Here is a 22995-nt window from a genome sequence, read left to right as displayed (position 1 = left end):
TACCAGCAGGTGTCAGTAGAGAGAGATCAAGTCCCCAAAGGCACCAACCAGGGTTCTGAGATTGGACCCCAGAGCTGGCCTGTCTGAGGCTGAGTGCCCCTCTCTGAGCCAGCCAGTGGTGCCCAGGGATGCAGTACCCTGACTGGTGCAGCTCTGGAGTTAAGGATAAAGTCAGTCCTCCCCAAACTGCATGGACTGGAAGAACAGAATCTCTAAGAGAAATCTGTGGGGGCAGGTAATAACAACAGCTGTCTTTTATGGGCCCTTGTCCCATTTCCCCTCCCAACCATATTCCATAAACTTTTCCTAGCTCTGCCCCAGTCACCTCTTCCTCCTACACGTGGATCAGAATACAGCCCCCTCCTGTCCCAGCAGGCCAGGCCCTACCTGCTGCTGATGCTCTAGTGAGCACTTTTTCCGTTTAGGTGAGATGAATGCCTTCCAAGGGCACTTTTTAAAGATGCAGAGGTTCATCCTGGTGCTGAACCATGCATATTTCAAATGTTGAGGCAGACCGGGGGGAAGGTGAGGGGTTTGGGGTCAGTTAGGCCTTTAGGTAAAGTTTCCCTTCCTGTTTACTCATATCTAAGCTGGACCTCTCAGCATCCTGAGTAACCCCACACAGGAGAGTCGGGTGAGGCCAGACAAGGGTGGAGTGGGCTTCTCGGCCCCTCAGAGCCAGGCCTCTAAGTCCTGCAAAGGGAAACATCTCAGACTGTCATCTGAAAAACCAACAACCCAATAATCTTCCTTCGAATTCATAAAGTATTGGGGGAATTCCCTTTCTTCTGGGGCCAGAGGAACTTAGGTGTAATCAGGCCATGGAGGTGTCATGATCCTTGGCTGATACTGTCTGAGCAGAGGCAGGGACCAGAGGTGAGAACCTGGAGGAACCTTACCCCATCCTCTCTGCACCTAACTCAAGTCCGAAGGATCAGAGGGTCTTAGTTTTAGCAATATTTTTCAAAAACCACAAATGCCAGCAATTTTAAATCTGTACTGATAAGAGTGAAATGTGGGCCGCCATCTCTCACCCCCACGTGGAATGAGTGTGCTCAGACATCCCTGGGACGGTTGGAGGTGGGGTGGGGAGATTGCTGGGCAGAAGTAACACCCCAGCAGGGGATATTTCGGTCTGGCCTAGAACAGCTTGGCTTTGGGACGATAATCTAACCAGGCCATCGTGTTTAGGAGACAGAATTACCCTCGCCACCCCCCACAAACCCCAGGAGTGGCAGCAGGAAGTCACACTGATAGAAACGTGGCAGGAAACCTTCTGTTTGGGAACTGCCTCAGACAACCTTTTTGTCGCCCAGCTGGTGGTGGTGAGATTTCCTGGGGCGCCTGCCTGCCTTACATACACATGGGGCGTGACCAGCAGGCTAGAAGATGGGATTCTGGGTGGGGATGCAAAGGAGACAAGAGGCCCCGCGCCTTGATGTTGCATTTTCAAGAGGCCCAAGGGGAGGGTTTTAAGAGTCCAGTAATCAGTGTCATTTTGGCTTGTCTGTTCCTCTTGGCATTTTAGGAACATTTCTGGAGTATTGACCAAACTGAATTTCGGGTCCCACCCAGACTGGTCATTCAGATATGGGACAATGACAAGTTTTCTCTGGATGACTACTTGGGTAAGGCTGACATTTGGATACTTTTCTCTAAGATATTGTACTTGAAATTAGTTAAATCAACTAGAATTTGGAATCAATTATTTAAATGTCCAGTCCTGTGGGGCTGGGGTCACACTCACTGCCTGGATGGCCTCTGGGCACTGTGGCCTGCTGGGTGCTACCCCAGGTCCCCTGAGAAGTGGGCACAGTGAATGGCACCTCTTGTGTGGGCCCCGTCCACCCTCAGGGTCCTGGTGTAGGCTCTTGCACCAGCTTCTGTCATGTTACAAAGACACAAATTTTATTTTCAGGTGTGCCTCAGCCCTGCCTCCACCTCCAAACCTCCTTTCTTTTCTCCCGGTCTCTTCTTTTCCCTCCCATCAACACCTCAGAATTGGCTTCCTCCTCCTCTCAGAAGTCACTTCAGTCCTCTAACGTCCCAGCGCTTGTTCCTCCCCACCCTTCTCTGTGGTAAAAGGCCCTTGTTACACACCCTCTCCCCACCGCAGGCCCCTCCATTTCCTGGCACTCTCCCCAGTCCCTGCAAAGCACAGTGTTCAGATTTTCTCTCTGAGAGGCCTTGGGTGTCTCACTGGCCCACTCTCACTCTTTAAACACAGGCCTTTGTTCTCCCCAGGGTTTGGTGGATCCTCCCCAGGCTCTCTCAGTGACTTAGCAACCCTCTCCTCTGTTGAAGGCAAAGCTTCCATTCTCCTTCTGTGCAAGGTATGACTCCTAGACCTGGAGGTTCAGCCTGGCCGCCCACGGTGCCTGCCATATAGTAACAAGAAATACTGTGATGACTCATACTGACTGCTCTGTGCAGTATATCAAATCAACACACTATCCCCCTTAGACTTACACAGTGCTCTATGTCAATTATATCTCCATTTGAAAAAAAGATACACTTATGATGATTATTCCCCACCCCCCACCAGAACCTTTTACCTGTACATTCAGCTGGCACCTCAAATTTATCGTGACTAAGATCAAACTCAGCCTTTCTTCCTGACCTCACACCTGCTCGCAGCCTCTCCCAGTAGCTCAGGCCGAAACACCTGGAGTCCTCTGAGGCCCTCCTCTCCTTTCCTCCCAGTTTCCTAAACAACGTAACCTGCTGTATCATGCACATTTATTTTCTTACTTCTATGATCTCTGCCACTTGCCAGTTCAGACGTAACTTTCTCAGAGCCAGCATTACAGAAGCTCCCCGAGCTCATCTCCCTGCCTCCAGAGCATCTTTCCTGGCAGAGGAAAAGCCCCCAGTGGTCAGTGGCTACATCTTGTTCATCCTTCTGCCCTTCACAACACAGAATGCAGTGGCTTTGGCTTAGTCGGTTCTTAATAAGAACTGAACAGACAAATGAGTATGAAAGTGCTGAAGAAAAGTGTACAACCTAAAAGTTCTGAGTCCAGGCATCTTACTGAGGACTGCAAACTAGGACACCACCCCTAGGACACCACCAGAGAGCTCTGAGGAGCCAGGATGGAAGAGGTTTTTGCTGAGGGGGAGAAAAAAACAGGTAGTCAGACATCAAAAGATTACTACTAATCACAAAGAACAGATATCTCAAGTTAATGACTTTAGTGCTTTGCTATGTTTGGGGAGATACAAGATCCTGGACCTGTTGAAATTATGCCTTAGATATTCATCTTAGCTAGCCAGAGCCAGACCCAAAGGTCAGAATGCTTCCCCCTCCATCTTGAATCCCCCTTGGGTCAGACTCAGGTTGGGGCTGCAGTGACTAAGGTTCTGATCCTTGTAGAACTGGGATAATGGGTAACACTTTGTTTACTGAAATGCCAGGCAATGTTCCCTGTTCACAGGAGTGTGCTAGTTTAGCATGAAGAACAGTAGAGAGTTTTCCCTTGGAACTGAAATGAAACAGTCTGACAACAAATAAGAATGACTCTTATCTCTGATAACTAGTGGGTAAATGGTTGCAGTTATTACCAAAAGGAGAGAGGCAAAATAAAAACAGGCATAAACTCTGGAAAGACTTGTGGGCTACAGATGCATTAAGATGAAGGACAGTTTCTGAGTCTAAAAGTTTATAGAGAATCTGCCACCACCTCCCTGGTGCTCTTTGCTATCCCTATTGAAGACCACCTTTTGTCCCAGTAAGTAATTCATTGACTTGACCCAGCATACCCAGACCATTATCTGAAGGAGAGGGGTCCCGGGAGTTCCTAAGCCCCAAAGACAATCAGAGAAGGTCATTAACTACAAGAGAGTTCACGCCTCTTGCTTCTCCGGGCACCGTGAGCTGGGCTTCCTAGTTCCTGGGGAGAATTTTCTGATGAGAATTCAATGTTCCTTCTCAAATTCTTGTTTCTGAGATTACACTTGGAGAGACTTGAACTTGACTGTTTGATGGTGCTTCCCATGTTCCAAGTACCAGTTGTCTTTACTCAAAGCCAAATGACTACGTTCAGGGAAGTTTAGAACCAACATGAGCAAATTCCAAGTTCAGTGGAAATTGTGTTCCTAGGTGTTTAATTATTTTGAGCTTGCAGAAGAACTCTCTGCTCCTGTCCCTGAGAAATAAAGTGGGCAGTGGGCAGGTACTTTTGCCACTTTCCATCCTATCTGGAAAGAATTTTAACTGTCTACAGGCTGCATTTCTCTAACTCACCTGTCACCTGCTCAAAGTCACAGTCTAGATCTCTCTTCTGACAAGGACATTCTGTTTACTTGTGAACATCACCTGATCCACTTGAAATTTATTTGGGTTTAATATTTCCTTGGCTAGGTTTCCTGGAACTTGATTTGCATCATACCATCATTCCAGCAAAATCACCAGAGAAATGCAATTTAGACATGATTCCAGACCTCAAAGCCATGAACCCCCTGAAAGTGAAAACTGCCTCTCTCTTTGAGCAGAAGTCCATGAAAGGATGGTGGCCTTGTTACACAGAGAAAGATGGCTCCCGTGTGATGGCTGTATGTATGAGTCATTCCTGGCTGGGGGTTGTTCATTCCTTTTCTTCTTTAGGTTTTGCCCTTTATGAGTAGATTTGCTCCAAATAAGATAAGGAAGGTTGAATTGGTGGTACTTTTAAGTTTGGGGAACAGGTTGTACCTGGGATTATAGGAGAAGGTGGCAGATGCTGCGAACATATGTTTGAGGTTGAGTTGAAGATAGAAGGATTGGAATTGTCAAAAAACTGGGAGTGCAAGTGATTATACTATATTTCTCTGGGACTCTCTTTCACCAGAAACGCTAATTTAGGCTGAGCTTCCAGTCCAATTCAGAAAAAGCAACTTCAAATTTAAGCTGTTCTCATCTTGAAAAAACTAAAATTTAAAGATGGAAGAAGCAAGGCATGTGAGCATCCATTGAACATTAAGGCCATAAGTTAAGAGCAATTTCAACATAGAAGCATAGTGCAAATTGCCATGCCCTGTCACAAAAAGGCTACTTAATTCTTAATTCATTGTGTATTACTACTAATAAGCATTTTATACTAATTATTATAAACTAGACAACATACTGAATGTCTTACATTCATAATCTTGTATTTTAAACAACTTTAAAATTTATTGGGTTGACCAAAAAGTTCATTCAGCTTTTTCTGTAAACCCAAAGGAACTTTTTGGCCAACCCAATACATAAAGTAAACTGCACTCACTTAAAACATAAAACAACAGAAGTGCACAATTTGAGTTTTGACATCTGATGTATATGCTCATGAAACCACCATCATAATTGAGCTCCAGAACATTCCCATTATCGTTTCCTTGTGCCCTTTGCAATCTATCACTTCCTCTACCCCTGGCGCAGCTTCCTGCCACTCTAGAGCAGTTTGTACATAATCTCATTTAGTTCTACTGATAACTCCATGAAGCAGACATTACCTCCATTTTATAGATTTGAAAGAACAGGCTTAGAAATAAGGACTACCTTGTCATAGACAGACTTCCCTGATAGCTGGCAAAGAATCCGCCTGCAATGCAGGAGACCCCGCTTCGATTCTTGGGTCAGCAAGATCACCTGGAGAACGGATAGGCTACCCACTCCAGAATTTTGGCCTAAAGAATTCCATGGATAGTACAGTCCATGGCGTTGCAAAGAGTCAGACATGACTGAACGACTTTCACTGCCATAGACAGACCATCTTTGACTTGTCGACTGAGGAGGCATCTGTGCTTCATCACCTAATGAGCATCAACATCAGATGTTCTCAAATCACTGGTGACTTTGTGAATTCCAGGGTTCTAGAAAGCCTGTTACCACCCTGGTTAAGCCTGGCTATCAGAGTGGACAAATTTCTAGAGCTCTTGCAGCCTCAGTGTCCTCGTGTGCACAGGAGGATCGCAGCAGTACCTGACTTCTATGATTGTCCTGAACATCACACGAGAGTGTCCCTGTAAAAGGTGTAAGCAGTGCCCAGTGCACCACTTAGGGACCTGTGAACAGGGAGGCAGCATTCATTCATTCACTCGTGCCTTTCTTCTGCAAGTATACAATGGATGCTCACTAAGCGCCAGCATTGCTCCATACAGTAGGAGTCTCATGAAGCACAGAGGCTCTCCTGGAGCCCACAATAAATGCTCAATATTAGCTATTGTCATTAGCAGTATTCAAGTTAATCTGGGTCCAAGCACAGTTACAAAGGGAGATAATGTGAGCAGGCAAGGAGATGGATGTGAGAAAGTTAGAATGATGGGGATCCAAGAAGACTGGAAAGCAGGGAGGAGGGAAAGCAATTTGTCCTCTCAGTTTCCCACAAGGAGTCAGTTCAGAAACACATGGAAGAGGAAATGTGATGAGATCTCTGGAGGAAGATTTAAGGCGATCTCAGGATTGTTTTACAAGAATAAAAATCACTGCTCGGGGAATACGCCTTGGGTTGAAGTGAAAATATTTGTGAAACGTGATGTCATGTGTTTAACCTGTTCTGCTTTACTGAAGGGGAAAGTGGAGATGACGTTGGAAGTCCTCAATGAGAAGGAGGCCGACGAGAGGCCAGCCGGGAAGGGACGGGATGAACCCAACATGAACCCCAAACTGGACCCACCAAAGTGAGAGGCCCTCTTTGTTCTGATCCCAAAACACCTGCAGTCTGAAAGCCCCCCTCCACTTGACTTAATGCAATGGATTAGCCGTTGTCTTAATTTTGTACTGAACAGGCAGGATGGGGGATGGAGAGATTGGTGATCTGGCTTCATTTTAACCATTCTCCTTTCTGTGAAACCAAAGTCCAGTGTGTCTGCAGCATCTTAAGAAGTCATAAAAGGTTAAAGACTCTCTCAGCCAACTAAGGGGAATAATATCTTTCCTTGGCTTTGTAAAACATTATTAATTATTCTTTAAACTATGTTATGCTCTGAGATGTAAAATATCTGTCCCTCCTGAGTTGGGTAGGTAAAACCATTTCTTTGCAATGCAGCCGACCAGAAACCTCCTTCCTGTGGTTTACCAACCCATGCAAGACCATGAGGTTCATCGTGTGGCGCCGATTTAAGTGGGTCATCGTCGCCCTGCTGATCCTGCTGATCCTGCTGCTCTTTGTGGCCGTGCTTCTCTATTCCTTACCGGTATGCGTCCTTGGCCTCTCGTCTTGACTTTCTGGGTGTGAATTTTGGTGGGTCATCTCAGTTGGTACTCGCCTTTTTTGCTGTTCAGTAAAATGACCTACCTCGGGGCTTCCCTGGTGGTTCAGTGGTAAAGAATCCAACTGTCAATACAGGAGACTCAGGTTTGATCCCTGGGTTGGGAAGATCTCCTGGAGAAGGAAATAGCAACCCACTCCAGTATTCTTGCCTGGGAAATCCCATGAACAGTGGAGCCTGGTGGGCTTTAGTCTGTGCTATGCTTAGCCGCTCAGTCATGTCCAACTCTTTGTGACCCCATGGACTATAACCTGCCAGGCTCCTCCATCCATGAGAATTCTCCAGGCAAGAATACTGGAATGGGTTGCCATGCCCCCATTGGGATCTTCCCAATCCAGGGATGGAACCCAGGTCTCCCGAATTGCAGGTAGATTCTTTACCATCTGAGCCACCAGGGAAGCCCATGGGGTCAGAAAGAGTAGGATGTGACTTAGCGACTAACAACAACAAAATGACCTACATAGCAGTTGTGGTATTACAGCCTGTCAACTTTAGGAAAGTTTAAAGTACTACGTTCTGTGAATTACATCCTCCAGATTTTGTGAGTTACAGGTAGAACTTCAGGGTCTATTAAAGACAAGACAAAACAAAACTTTGGTCTCAGGAATTCTAGAAGAAACCCCTCAGGCCTTTATCAATGTGGGTCTGAACCAGAGTCAGCATTTCTGGTGGATCTTTCTGCCTTCAGACTTTTTGTTTCAAACCATCCTACATCCTAACTCTTAACCTTTCATGCATCCTGGGCTCACTAGAAGCCTACACCACCCTTGCACTCTGGGGGCTTCCCAGGTGGCACCAGTGGTGAAGAACCTGCCTGCCAATGTAGGAGACATAAGAGACACAGGTTCAATCCCTGAGTTGGGAAAATCTCCTGGAGGAGGGCATGGCAACCCACTGCAGTATTCTTGCCTGGAGAATCCCATGGACAGTGCAGCCTGAGAAGCTATAGTCTACAGTGTTGCAAAGAGTTGGACATGACTGGAGCAACTTACCACACACCCTTGAACTCCATCCAGATTGAGTTGGCCTCCCCGAACAAGTATTGCCCTAACCTGCCAGGATGCGTTTGCCAAGACTGTTCCCTTACCTGCGTCCTGTTAAAACCTCCCTCATTCTTTAAGGCCCACGTCACATAACATCCCCCTTAATCTCCACAGTCACAAAGGGAGTTCAAGTGGGAGGTTCGTCAGTGTGCCTGGAAGTAGTGCCTTCCTTCCTCTGAGAATCATGGAATTTGTTGAGCATCTGCTATAGGTAGAAATTGGAATACAGAGATGCCCAAGGCAGGATTTCTACCCACAAGCAGATCACGTGTCTGCTTGTCTGCAGGATAGGAACAAGTAAATGACTATGAAGGCAGGCTGGTCCAGAGGTAGGAAAAAATGACCGTCAGACCCTATTGCTGAGGATGGTTGCACCAAGGAGGGGGCATTTAAGCTTAGTTTGCCCAGTGGAGAAGGGAGAGTCCAAGCATTCAGAAACCACTCCTTCAGTTCATATTAATAATACAGATTACTTTGTGTTTAGTAGCATAGTCGCACAACCACAAGAGCAGGGAGTTGGTGTCTTCCTTTTCTCTCAGCAAATACTTTCAGCTTGTTAAGTACATGCATACTAACAGCTTGGCCAAAAAGTTCATATGGATTTTTCTGTAAGATCTTATGGCAAAACCTGAATGAACTTCTTGACCAACCCAATATTTTTTTTATTGTAGGTATTTTAATCTGTCTTGACCATTTAGAAAACTCCTTATAGTTATTTCTTCTCCCTGAGTTAGACTCTACTGATTTAAACCAGTGGTTCTCAACTGGGAGCAATCTTGCCCCCCCAGGATATTTGGATGCCTGGAGACATCTGGTTGTCACAACTGGGGGGTGATACTGGAATCTAGTGGGTAGAGGCCAAGGATGCTGATAAACATCCTCCAATGCACAGTCTCCAACAAGCATCATCTGGTCCTAAGTGTCAATGGTACCATGATGAATCCCTAAGTTAAAAACCCTGTTTCTGTTTCCTTTTCAGAACTATTTGTCAATGAAGATTGTGAGACCAAATGCATAACAGAAGCAAAGTCTTCAAGAGTCATCCAGCAATGAGGGAATCCTGCCTCTATTAACAGAACAAAATCAAAGAGGATATTACATACTTTACCGAGCCCCATCACTTCCCAGTGCATCTAGGTTCCAAGTCAGGCTAACAGGCAACATTTTTATCTTATCTTTTGAAGTATTAAAGGTTTTCATCATGTTTTTTCATAGTAATTTTCAAGGTGGCTGGTTCCATTTTAATATCTTTTTTTAATGTGTCCTACTTCTATAATTCAGTTTTTGTAAATTGCTGAAATCGAACATGAGAATTTCTGCATTGTGATTTCATATACTTCTTACCTGTGGTCCACGAAAAGGGCTGTGCATTATAAAATAGTAGAATAGTTAGAGGAATTGTTATTTATGCCTGCAACCATTGCTATATTTTGTATGAATAAATGTTATGAGAGTGTATTCAACCTCTGTGATGAACCCAAATAAAAACATTTCACCTTCAGTGTATGCCTGTTTGTTGCAGCTGTGGGCCAAGCTGAGAAAGAGGCAATTTCTAGTCTGGGTGTCAGTGGATAGAATGATAGCCCCTGGCAGTTGGCTATAATTCCTTTATAAGTATATTGCCAAATCTTGCCAATATAATAAATTAACATTTATTCTATGCACACTATTGTTCTAAATGCTTTATACATATTAAGTAACTTAGTCCTCAAGGTAATCCTGTAAAAGTAGGTAACATTATTAACCCCATCTTGAAGCTGGAGAAATTGAGATATATGCATGAAAATCAATGACGTTAGAACACACACTCTCACCATACACAAAAATAAACTCAAAATGGCTTAAAGACTTAAACATAAGACATGACACCATAAAAATTCTAGAGGAGAACACAGGAATAACATTCTCTGACATAAATAGTACCAATGTTCAATAGAAATAAAAACAAAAAGAAACAGAACTTAATCAAACTTAAAAGCTTTTGCACAGCAAAGGAAACCATAAACAAACCAAAAAGACAATCTACAGAATGGGAGAAAATATTTGCAAATGATGTGATCAACAAGTGCTTCATTTCCAAAGTATATGAACAGCTCACACAACAACAACAAAAAGTCAATCCAATGCAAAAACAGGCAGAAGACCTAGAGACACATTTCTCCAGAAAAGACATATAGATGGCCAGTAGGCACATGAAAAGATGTTCAACATCACTAATTATTACAGAAATGCAAGTCAAAACTACAATGAGGTGTCACCTCACACCAGTCAGAGTGGCCATCATTAAGACTACAAATAACAGATGCTGGAGAAGGTGTGGAGAAAAGGGAACCCTTGTGCATTGTTTGTGGGGATGTAAATTGATGCAGCCACTATGGAAAATAGTATGGAGGTTCCTCAGAAAACTAAAAATAGAATAGCCATATGACCCAGCAGTCCCACTCTTGGGCATATATTCAAAGAATATATACTTGTATATTCTTTGAATTCATACATTCAAAGAATACACACACCCCTATGTTCATAGTGGCACTATTCACAATAGTCAAGACATGGAAACAACTTAAATGTCAACTGACAGACGAATAAAGAACATATGGTACATATATACAATACAATACTACTCAGCCATAAAAAGAATGAAGTAATGCCATTTGCAGCAACATGGATGTATCTAGAGATTATCATACTAAGTCAAAAAGGGAAAGACAAATACCATATGATATCCCTTACATGTGGAATCTAAAATATGACATAAATGAACCTAAAACAGAAATAGAATCATGGACACAGAACAGACTGGTGGTTGTCATGGGGAAGAAGGTTGGTGGAGGAAGAGTCAGAGGTTGAGGTTGGCAGATGTCAGCTTTTTTTTTTTTTAATTTATTTGTTTTAATTGGAGGCTAATTACTTTACAATATTGTAGTGGGTTTTGCCATGTCAGCTTTTATATATAGAATGGGTAAACAACAAGGTCCTACTGTATAACAGAACTCTATTCAATTTCCTATGATAAACCATAAGGGAAAAGAATCTTTTCTAAAAAAAGAATGTACATTTATGAATGACTGAATCACTATTGTACAGGAGGAATTAACAATCAATTAGACTTCAATTACAAAAATTAGAATTCAAAAAAATTTAGAAGGGGAAATATGTATATTTGTAGCTGATTCACATTGTTGTACAACAGAAACTAACACAATAAAAATTTTTTTAAAGAAATTAAGGCATAAAGAGACTAAGTAACTCACTCGAGGTCACACAACTAATAAATCAAAGAGCTATAATTTGAACCCATGCAGTATGGGTTCTTTTCACCTTAACTTTTTTTTTGGGGGGGGCAGTGATGGGTCTGGACATTTCACTTCAATATTTGTATGTATTTGCCTTTTTTTAAAATTGAGAAATAGCTGACATACAACATTATATTAGTTTCAGGTATAGAACATAATGATTTGAATTTGTATATACTGCAGAATGATTACCATCTGACACCATACATAGTTACAGAATATTTTTCTTGTGATGAGACCTTTAAAGATCTATTCTCTTAGAAACTTTCAAAGAAGCAACTTTCAAATAGGCAATACAGTATTATTAACTATATTCACATGCTGTGCATTATATCCCATGACATTTATAACTGGAAGTTCATACCTTTTGACCCCCTTTACACATTTTACCCACTCCCACCCTCCCCCCTCTTCTGGCAGCCACCAATATATTTTCTCTATTTATGACCTTTTGAATTTTTTTCCTTCAGATTCCACATATAAGTGAGATCATACAGTATTTGTCCTTCTCTGACTTCATTTAGCATAATGCCCTCAAGGTCCATCCATGTGGTGGCAAATGGCAAGACTCTACTCTTTTACAGCTGAATAATATTCCACTAAGTATATATATATATCACATTTTATCTATTCATCCATCAATGGACATTTAGATTGTTTCAATAGCTTGGCTATTGTGAAAAACGCTACAATGAATGTGGGGGGCTGTATATCTTCTTCCATTAATGTTTTTGTTTTCTTTGGACAAATACCCAGAAGTGGAATTGGTAGATTGTATGGCAGTTTTATTTTTAATTTTTTTAATCTATTTTTAACTTTACAAAGGACCTCCATACTGTTTTCCCACGTCTACACCAATTTACCAGCAATGCACCACTCAGCAATAATGCCAAGACACTCACCACTGAAAGGACAGTCTAAATGTCCCAAAGCCTCACCATTACCATACCATTTCTTGTCCCTCTGGTTCTGTGTTGCTTTTTGAATAGAAGTGTTTGCTGATCTCACCATGGTCTCATACATTAACAGGACAATGTTCTCAACATGTTACAGAAAACACACCAACTGTCCCTTGGTTTCAACATGGAGCCACAGGGTTGCTACTGTCTGTCACTCATCGCTTGACTATCTCAGGTCCATGCTCCTCTTGACAGCCCTCCCCCTGGTGGTATAGCACTGGGGTTAAAAGAAGCTAAGAAGTGCCCAGCAAAGAAAGCCATCAACAAAATGAAAAAGGGTTCCAGACAAGATTATTATTTGGAATATTTAACCACCATTATGGCTTCCCTGGTGGCTCAGATGGTAAAGAATCTGCCTGCAATGCGGGAGACCTGGGTTTGATCCCTGGGTTGGGACAATCCCTTGGAGAAGGAAATGGCAACCCCCACCGGTATTCTTGCCTGGAGAATTCTACGGACATAGGAGCCTGGTGGGCTGCAGTCCATAGGGTCTCAGAGAGTCGGACACGGCTAAGCGACTAAGCACAGCACAAGGCCCTGGCACCAACTAATCTGAACAGATGCTTCACCCCATAAAAATGGAGAAATGGCCATGAAAAAACTAGAACAGCAATACCAGTATGTGCAGACAGAATATTAGCCTTCCTTCCAGGGACCCCCACCAACACACTCTCCCATAGTGCCTCACTAAAGTAGGCTGAATGGATACATGAATGGCTTTTAGGATGGGCTTTTCCTCCTTTGCCTTCAGCACACCTAACTGGTATCCACCAGTGAAGTTCCTTTGAGAAACTGGTGGCAAAACCCTATCAGGAATGAGTAATTCCCACAGAGAATGTTGAGCTGGGCTTTCTGGGTAGCACCCTTCCCCCTCTTCCCATCCCCCCAGAAAACACTCCATCTTGTCAAAAGATAATGGTCCCTCATTTGAGGTTGTTAGCCGCCCGGTGACCTATAAATGATAGCTAAAAGCTGGAACTAATCACAGTCCAGTCAGATTGTCGCTTCACTGTGAATTAAATAACACACAGTCCTAACTGATTCTAGCAAGTGCCGCCATTAATGCTGGAGCCTTCATTAGGAAAATAAATCTCCATCAATGTCTTGAGAGTGACAGGGAACTGAAAATCCTGACAGGCTAACACTTGATTTTGTTTTGTTCTTCCTTTCTCATTTTCAGAAAGGGGAAAAAATGTCACAATTAGACCTGCATGTTACTTTAAAGAGCTATTTATGGGCAGAGTTCTGAACCCCATTTTGGAAAGGAAGCCAAGGGGAGCAGAGTAGTCTGGTTTTCCAGGTGCTGGCCAAGTGGCAGCTCCTTGCCCCTCAGAGCTCACTCAGGCTCAGAGGATTTTGTTTGTCCAAAGACTGGAGCTGACTTGTCTCACCACTCACTGTTGAGCAGATGTTATTACAAACACAGCTAAAAGGTGAGGGTGCATTCAAGAAATGGCTGTTCAGTTCAGAGAAAGTACAACTTGACTACCATATGGGGAACCAACGACGACAATAATTTCAAGGTTTAAAAACCCTCTACAGTTTAAATATTTCATGCTAAATAGATTTCTTTATTAGGTCAATACATTCAGTACTGTGGACCATATGCACATAGCTTCCCAAGGCATATGGGAATTCCATTCTAAAGAATGCTTTTCATAAGTCAGTTTGATGTGGAATTAGTTAATAATGGAGTCGATGTTGTAAATAGATTAAGCAGCCACCATCTTGGCAGCTGAGTTTTGTGTTTGTTCAGCGTTGAATGGCAACTCTCTAATCTTTCTTAGGTTAAACATAATGGGGTCCCAAGGAAGATCAAAGAAAGGCTGCTTTTCCCTTGGATATCCATCCCTGAAGTGAAATGCCAGAGTTCATGAAGTTCAAGAAAAACACCAGAGGAACGTGTACTCGGACTAACTGCAAAGCCTAACAAGTAAGGGAACATAATGAAAAACACAGGCCCGCCATATGCATGGTCAAGCTCAGAACCTCAGGGGTGCAACTTTGCAGGAGACGCAAACTCTAGACTTTTACTATTTAAATAAACTTAACACGAGAGAAAAACCGCAATTCTTTTTGAGCAACTCCCTCATAGTAAATTGAATGCTTTTCGGGGCAACCTGATTTTGCCAAAATTTATCTCAATTTCTTAAAAAGGCCCATTTAGTCCTTGACTAATATTAATGTGCTACTCCTGTGTTTGCACAAAATCCTAGAGCCAAACCCGTAATCCTTTCCCCATCATATTTCAGCGAAGTCCTGCCCCAGCAATTATCAGGAGGACCCGGAATATCCAGCTGGATTCTGAAGCAGCCTCTCAGATGAGGTTTCACCTGGGTCAACAGGATAAACAAAATGAATAGACTGAATCCTGTCTTAGAGGGGGGCAAGAACGTGGGGCTGGGGGATTCCAGATGTCTTCAAGCCTGTGAGCTCACCCAGCTTGGTCACAATGCAACTGTGGCTCTGGGTATCTCCTCTCCAGCCTCCCTTTCCTCTTTAGTGAAAGTTAGTACTGGATTAAATGACCTTAAATTGTACTGGGTTGGCCCAAAAGTTCATTTGAGTTTTTCCATAAGATGTTATGGAAAAATTCAAATGCACTTTGACCAACTCAGAATTACAGTCCAGCTTATCTGCAGCTCAGTTTCCTCATCTATGAAATTGAGATAATAATTGCCATGGGATGACTGTGGAGACAAAAATGATTTAAGAGATGCAGAAGTATTTAGAACAGAACTTGGGACAAAGTAAGCACTCAGTATATTCTAGTTATCATCATCATCAACATAAGACAAGAACAATTGAACACTTATGGGCCAGAAGGTGTCAGACATGTTCTGCTTTTAAAATGTCACCCTTGAAAGGATGTGAATCATCACTATCCAAAATGATACTGATTTTCCCCCTCAAGTTCTATGTGCATATTCCTAATTAAACAAAAGCAGACAAAAAACGCTAGGTAGTTCCTCAAAAAATTAAAGATAGAATTACTATGTAATCTAGAAATTCCACTTCTGGGTATATGCCTGTAAGAACTGAAAGCAGGGACTCAAACAGGTATTTGTACACCCAATTCATAACAGCATTATTTACAGTAACCAAAAGGTGGAAGCAACCCAAGTGTCCCTCAACAGATGAATGGATAAACACAATGTGGTCTATAAACACAGTGGAATATTAACCAGCTATAATAAGGAAGGAAATTCAGACACATTCTACACCAGGGTGAACTTTGAAGACATTCTGCCAAGTAAAATAAGACAGATACAAAAGAACAAATATTAATATCATTCTATTTACATGAGGTTCCTAGAATAGCCAAAATCATAGACAGAAGGTATAGAATGGTGTTTGCAGAGGCTAGGGGTAGGGGTGGGGCAGGGGATGGAGACTTGTTTTTAATGGGTACAGAGTTTCAGCTTTGCAAGATGAAGAGAGTTCCATGGGAACGGTGATGGTAACATAACAGCATGAGAGTACTTAATGCCACTGAGTTGTATCTACACCTAAAAATGGTCAATTCTTTGTTATATATATATTATATATTATCTACATACACATACCTGAATACTGAGAGAATAAAAGGTCCCCTCACACAGCCCCTTCCAGGAAGTCAGTTTTCACCTGTTCCCTCAGGATCCTGGTCCCTGGCGGCAGATAATACCTGCTGACTGACCAAGGGATAAATCCTGTTTCATGACCAAAAAACAGATCATAAAGCGGCCTTCTGACAACTAGATCCAGTGGCAACAGACACAGTTTGTTTGGCCCAAACTGACTTTTTATAATGAACTGCCAGTGTTAAAAAGAAAATGGAAAAACTCATAAAAAAATCATATTTTGAGCTCTTCTCTACCAATTGTAAATTCACCGAATACTTCAGAGTGCAAAAACTGGCTGGAGTCACATGTCTGCCGGTTCACCGCAGAGCCCCCACTCCCCAGCCTCACCAAGTGCCCCTCACTTCCTAGACTCTTCTTGCCCAGCCCTGAGAGGCTGAGTGTGGGACTCAGATACACTTTTTGTTGTCAAAGGAACCAAGACATGGGATCAACTGTAAGCCCCTGGGCTGGGGAGCTCTCAGTCTGTCTCTGCCACTTCAGCCAAGCCTCTGCCTTGTTCCACCCTGGACTTCAGGTCATCACCTCCCTCACTCCTGGGCTCTTCTCACCTCCCCAGCTGCCCCAAGTCAGCCACGACTCCAAGGTTCAGGGAAATATGATCAGGTACTCTCAAAGGGGCTTCACTCAGAAACAAAAATCCAAATGGCCAATATGCAAAGAAACTCACCCTGTTAATAGGGAGGAAAATGCAAAGGAAAGCCACAATGAGAGATCATTTTGCACCCTCCAGGTTGGCAAAAAATTTTAAAGCCTGATAGCAAGGACCCACAAAGGATGGGAACAGTTGCAAATTTTCTACACAGTTGGTGGGAGTAAAATTGGTAAAACCACGTGGGAAACAATACGGCATCTGCTAAGGGTGACAGTCCTGTTTTGTGACCCATCCTCTGCTCCTCAGTTTTTGCCCTAGAGAAACATCCACACACTGGAGATGAACTTAAGAATGTTTGAAATAGCAAACACTGGAGGAACCCCTGTGGGCATGAATGGTAAATGAACAGTACACTGATGCACAGTTCCAGAACAGAATGTTGTAAGGCAGTGAAGAGAATGAATTGCAACTACACATGACAACATGAATAAACCCTAGAAACAGTGCTAAGTGGAGGGAGATTACCTGAAGCATTACATCTCTTATGGGCTTCCCAGATGGCTCAGTGGTTAAAAAAAAAAAAAAAATCCGCCTGCCAATGCAGGAGATGCATGCTCAATCCCTGGGTCAGGAAGATCCCCTGGAGGAGGAAATGACTACCCACTCTAGTATTCTTGCCTGGAGAATCCCATGGACAGAGGAGCCTGGCGGGTTACAGCCCATGGGGTTGCAAAGAGTCAGAAACAACTTAGTGACTGAGCACACACACATGCATTACCTCTCACACACACAATTTAAAAACGTGCTAAACTAAATCTATTGTTTGGGCATTCCAGGTAGTTCAGTGGTAAAGAATCTGCCTCCCAATGCAGGAGGTGCAAGAGATTCAGGTTCCATCCCTGGGTCGGGAAGATCCCCTGGAGGAGGGTATGACAACCCACTCCAGTATTCTTGCCTGGAGAATCCCATGGACAGAGGAACCTGGTGGGCTAGAGTCCATGGGGTCGCAGAGTCAGACATGACTGAGTACACACACATGTGCGTGTACATACATACACAAATATATTGTTTATGGGGTTGAGACAAGGTAAATCCACAAAGAACAGCAAAGGGGTGATAGACTCAGGAAGGTGGAAATGTTGAGGATGAGGAGGTGGTGATGGAATCATGAAGGAGTTCACAGAAGGGTCCAAAGATATGGTGATCTTGGTCCAGAGATATGGTCCAAAGATATGGATCCAGGGGGTGGATCCAGGTCCGTTCATTGTATCATTATTCTTTATACTGCATATATCCTATGAAGATATTCTTTTATATCCAATATATAAGTGAAAGTGAAAGTCACTCAGTCATGTCCAACTCTTTGTGACCCCATGGACTATACAGTCCATGATATTCTCCAGGCCAGAATACTGGAGTAGGTAGCCAGTCCCTTCTCCAGGCGATCTTCCCCACCCAGGTATTGAACCCAGGGTGGATTCTTTACTAGCTGAGCCACAAGGGAAGCCCAAGAATACTAGAGTGGGTAGCCCATCCCTTCTCCAGCAGATCTTCCTGACCCCGGAATCAAATCAGGGTCTCCTGCATTGCAGTCAGATTCTTTACCAACTGAGCTATCAGGGAAGCCCCATATCTGATATATAATTTTTTAAATTGGTTTCCTCTCCCCAAATGATTAGGTCAATTAGACAGGATGCTAAGGTTAAACAGAAAGATATTCTTGTTGACATAATCAAACTCATTGCAAAGGTGATCACCAAGTTGCGTAAAAGTTGTTTATCATAGTCATTCAAAGCAGCAAGTCCAGCAAAGGCTGGAAGAGTGTCCAGGTCTAATCAGGAAACTGAGTCCACATCAGAGATTTCAGCAGAGGGAACTATAATTACAAAGGGGTAGGGAGGAGGCGGGCTCCTCCGAGGAAATTGCAGGGACTGTCAGCCACACTGCCCAAAGCAGAGCAAGAGAGGGACAGCGCCCTGCCTTTCCCTGCCTCCTGCCTCCAGCCTCCTAGCCCGAGAAACGGAGCTCGCATCGGTTGGCCCCGTTCAGTGCAGAGGAGCACGGGGAAGGGTGGCAACGGCTCTGAGCACAAACTCAGACAAGCTGCAGCACCCGGCGCCTGGGTCTGGGCTCTCTTATTTAATCTTCAACAATTTAGATGGGTAGGTTGTACATTTTTCCTCTTCTACATGCGAGGAAGGCTCAGAGAGGTTAAGTAACCAGCCTAAGAACACATAGCAATTTAGTGGTGGAGCCAGGATTTAGACCTGGACAGTCCTACTCCAGAACAACTTTCTCTGCTGCACCCACTCCTTCAGATCCTATTTAGCCTTTGATCAGGTGACATACGGAGAAGGCAGTGGCACCCCACTCCAGTCCTCTTGCCTGGAAAATCCCATGGATGGAGGAGCCTGGTGGGCTGCGGTCCATGGGGTCGCTAAGTTGGACACAACTGAGTGACTTCACTTTCCCTTTTCACTTTCATGCGCTGGAGAAGGAAATGGCAACCCACTCCAGTGTTCCTGCCTGGAGAATCCCAGGGATGGGGGACCTGGTGGGCTGCCGTCTATGGGGTCGCACAGAGTCGGGCACGACTGAAGCGACTTAGCAGCAGCAGCAGCAGGTGAAATAATAGCAAAATCAAACTAAGGGACCAAAATCTTAAGAATAAGTTATTTAATGACTATCTTTCTTCCCAAAGGGCTATGTTTTTACTGTGTAATTTTCATTCCATTCCATTGTATCAAACCTACACCACATTTCTCCCAGTGAATAAAAGGAGGGCTTCCAGAATGAAACCAACAGGCCTTCCCAGTTACACCAGTTTCACATATGTCCTTGATGAGTTTCCACTCCTGATGTCCACTGGTTCATGCAGTGAGCGTAGTGAAGGTTTCAGATACAAGCTCCCTCGGCCCTGGAGGAAGATTCTGGCAGGAATGTTGTAGACAGAAGAATCTGGGAGATAATTCTCTCCTTATACCGGCAGCATAGAAGGTCTGAACATATCTCCTACTACTTTTCTTTTTCTCTCCATTGCTTTCAAGATTTCCAAATTAATTTATATCCATTGTAGAAACTTTGGGAAATGCCAAAAGAAGCATTAAAAATATACATAATCTCATTATCATGAGATAACTACCATTAATAATTTGCATTACTTCCTTCTACATAGTATTTTTTCTTTTTTTAAGATATAAAATTGGGATCCCATCCCTAGAACTTCCCTGGCCTTGTCTTCACAGCACACTGGTTTTATAGCTTACATTTCTTCCCCCTCTTGAAATTGTATTTCATAAAACTTTTTCTCCCACATTAAGGAAAAATCTGATTTATAATGGCCATTTAAAATACCATGATATGTATCTACTATAATTGAACTAATCCCCTATCATTGGATATATGAAGCTTCTAATTCTTTGCTATTTTAAGTAATGTTGCTTTAAATGACCCTGGAACAAAGATCTTTGCCTGCAGTTCAAGGCCTCTAGATCTACTAAGCTATTAACATTATGAAGGCGGGACAGTGTTTTGTTCACCCAACCTGGTATATGACACAGAGCAGCCATTGTTGAATGAATGAATGAATGCATTTCTCATTAGTTTTTTTAAGTTAAATCTCTAAAAAGAGAAATCCTTGAGTCAAAAAGCAGAAGCATATTTAAGACCCTTAAGACAAATTGCCAATTGCTTTCCTGGAATGTAGTACCAATTTACAGCTCCACCCCACCCCCAGCAGAGTCTGAGAGGGTTCAAGCCAGAACTGATAGACATTCCTGAGCTGCTCTCCATTCCTATGGGGTGCCTTTCCCAAGCCCTGATTGCTGGACATCCCCTAGAGCAGCGTGAGGAGAAGGGACTGCTGTCAGAGCTTAATAATAAGGCTGCCATAAGTCCTCTCCGAGGACCTCCTGTGAGGACAGAGTCTCCCCTCTGTGTCTGGAGAGGCAGAAAAATCCTCCAACACCCTTCAGGAAAAGCACATGCTTAGACATTTTTTTTCACTTAGAAAATGTAAATTCTGCTAAAGAACTCTCAATGTGCTTAAAATAACCTAAGCAAGAGTCCCCCAACCAATAAACTGAAATCTAAGTCCATCTTTAAACCTCACCAAGTTTTAAATTAAACTTCTTTGTGTTCTTTTTATAAAGAGGAAGAAGGGGCTTTGAGTTAACTCACACACACACACACAGAGAAAAGAAAAGCAGAATCAAGCAAATGAAATTTTCAGGAGGTTAGAACAGAGGTAACAGAAGAAAAACAATGCCAATTCTAAGACAGCACAGTTGCTCTTATTTAGGTTTAAAATGTGGCTTGGAATGTCTAAGACACTGAGGTTAGAAGAATATCATGTGGCTGCTTTTATCTATTTCATAAAAACATACTAGGTCCAAAGAAAAAATGAAATTTATTTCTAACACCAAAAGGTGATAAAAACGTCTCTCTAGGATGTAAATTGATAAGCCCATATGGAGAACAGTATGGAGGTTCCTTAAAAACCTAAGTATGGTGTTACCATATGATCCAGCAATCCCACTCCTGGGCATAAATCCAGAAAAGACAAAAACTCTAGTTTGAAAAGACACGTGCACCCCAATGTTCACTGCAGCACTATTTACAATAGCCAAGACATGGTAGAAACGTAAATGTCCATCAACAGAAGAACGGATAAGGAAGATATGGTGCATATATACAATGGAATATTACTCAGCCACAAAAAAGAATGAAATAATGTGATTTGCAGCAACATGAATGGACCTAGAGACTATCTCACTAAGTGAACTAAGTCATACAAAGACAAATATCATATGATATCACTTACATGTGGAATCTTTATAAAAATGATACAAATGAACTTATTTACAAGAGAGAAACAGACTCACAGAAAACAAACTAGTGGTTATCAGTGGGGAAACGGGGGAAGGGATAAATTAGCAATTGGGGATTAATAGAGACACACTACCATATAAAATAGACAACAAGGACCTACTGTATAGCACAGGGGTAGACACAAGATATTCAATATCCTGTAATATTCTATAGCGGAGAAGAATCTGAAAAAGTATATATGTACACAAACATATATATCATATATAAACATATACTCAGCAGAGATATATGCATGTATGTGTGTGTATATATATATATGTGCGTGCTAAATCTCATCAGTTGTGTCTGACTCTTTGCGACCCCATGGACTATAGCACACCAGGCTCCTCTGACCATGGAATTTTTCAGGCAAGAACACTGGACTGGGTAGCCATACCCTTCTCTAGGGGATCTTCCTGACCCAGGGATCGAAGAACCTGCATCTCCTGCATTGCAGGTGGATTCTTTACCTCTAGGCCACTGGGGAAGCCTACATACATAGGCTTCTAAGTCTTTCCCATGGCTTAGCAACCCTCTGGTAGGCATATACGAGAAAGGTCTTTGCCCAAGTTTAACAGATCCTTATATTCTCTTGATTTAGTGCAGTTCCAGTGTGTGTGTGTGTGTGTTACTTAGTCAAGTCCGACTCTTTGCAACCCCATGGACTGTAGCCCACAAGGCTCCTCTGTCCATGGGACTTCCCAAGCCAGAATACTAGAATAGGTAGCCATTCCGTTCTCCTGGGGATCTTCCCAACCCAGGGATTGAACCCGGGTCTCCTGTACTGTGGACAGATACTTTACCCTCTGAGCCACCACGGAAACCCATATATATATATGAATCACTTTGTTGTACACCTGAATCACTGTCAATCAACCATATTTCCATAAAAATATTTTTTTAAAAAGTCCCCCCAGGATCTAAGAACAGTTCGTGACATTTGCTATGTCCACAGTTGTATGGTAACTTATGTTGTCACTATTTGTAAAGTGCAGAAATACCTCTTGTAATGACTTCTGATACAAGTCAGAGTGTGATAGGAAAGAACAGTCCTGTGAAGACTACTCTTAAAACTGACAAACTACTGGGTTGGCCAAAAGGTTCATTCAGATTTTTCCATAGCTGTAAAGGAAAAACCAAATGAATTTTTTTGCCAACCCAACATGATGAAGCATACAGCTTTTCAATTCTTCACCAAGTCTTTTTTCCTTTTCACCAGGCTTTTGATAATAAGCCAGACGAAGAGGACAGCAAAAAGATCAAAGCTGTGCTCTCAAGGAGCCACCTTGTTACTGCCTAGGGACGGGATGTCCCCATGTGTCCCGCATGCAGATGGAGTGACCTCCAGGAGCCACACCTGGATGGAAGCCACGCCACCCCTGCGGA

At 43.0% G+C, this 22995-nt stretch overlaps 1 protein-coding gene across 1 annotated transcript in view; it reads left to right on the top strand.

The window, feature by feature from the left end:
* MYOF (myoferlin) overlaps nt 1–9768 on the top strand; it is a 173944-nt gene extending 164176 nt beyond the window's left edge. The window contains exons 50-54 of the mRNA XM_065922927.1: nt 1529–1628; nt 4361–4551; nt 6524–6633; nt 7002–7149; nt 9247–9768. Of these exons, the coding sequence (XP_065778999.1) occupies nt 1529–1628; nt 4361–4551; nt 6524–6633; nt 7002–7149; nt 9247–9285 (588 nt within the window). The 3' untranslated portion in view covers nt 9286–9768. The remainder of the gene's footprint in view (nt 1–1528; nt 1629–4360; nt 4552–6523; nt 6634–7001; nt 7150–9246) is intronic.
* Nucleotides 9769–22995: the final 13227 nt, after the last annotated feature.

Source organism: Muntiacus reevesi, chromosome 2, assembly GCF_963930625.1.
Source record: "Muntiacus reevesi chromosome 2, mMunRee1.1, whole genome shotgun sequence".
Taxonomy (NCBI): domain Eukaryota; kingdom Metazoa; phylum Chordata; class Mammalia; order Artiodactyla; family Cervidae; genus Muntiacus; species Muntiacus reevesi.
Note: the sequence above shows the minus strand (reverse complement) of the source record. Positions and strands in the feature narration are given on the sequence as shown.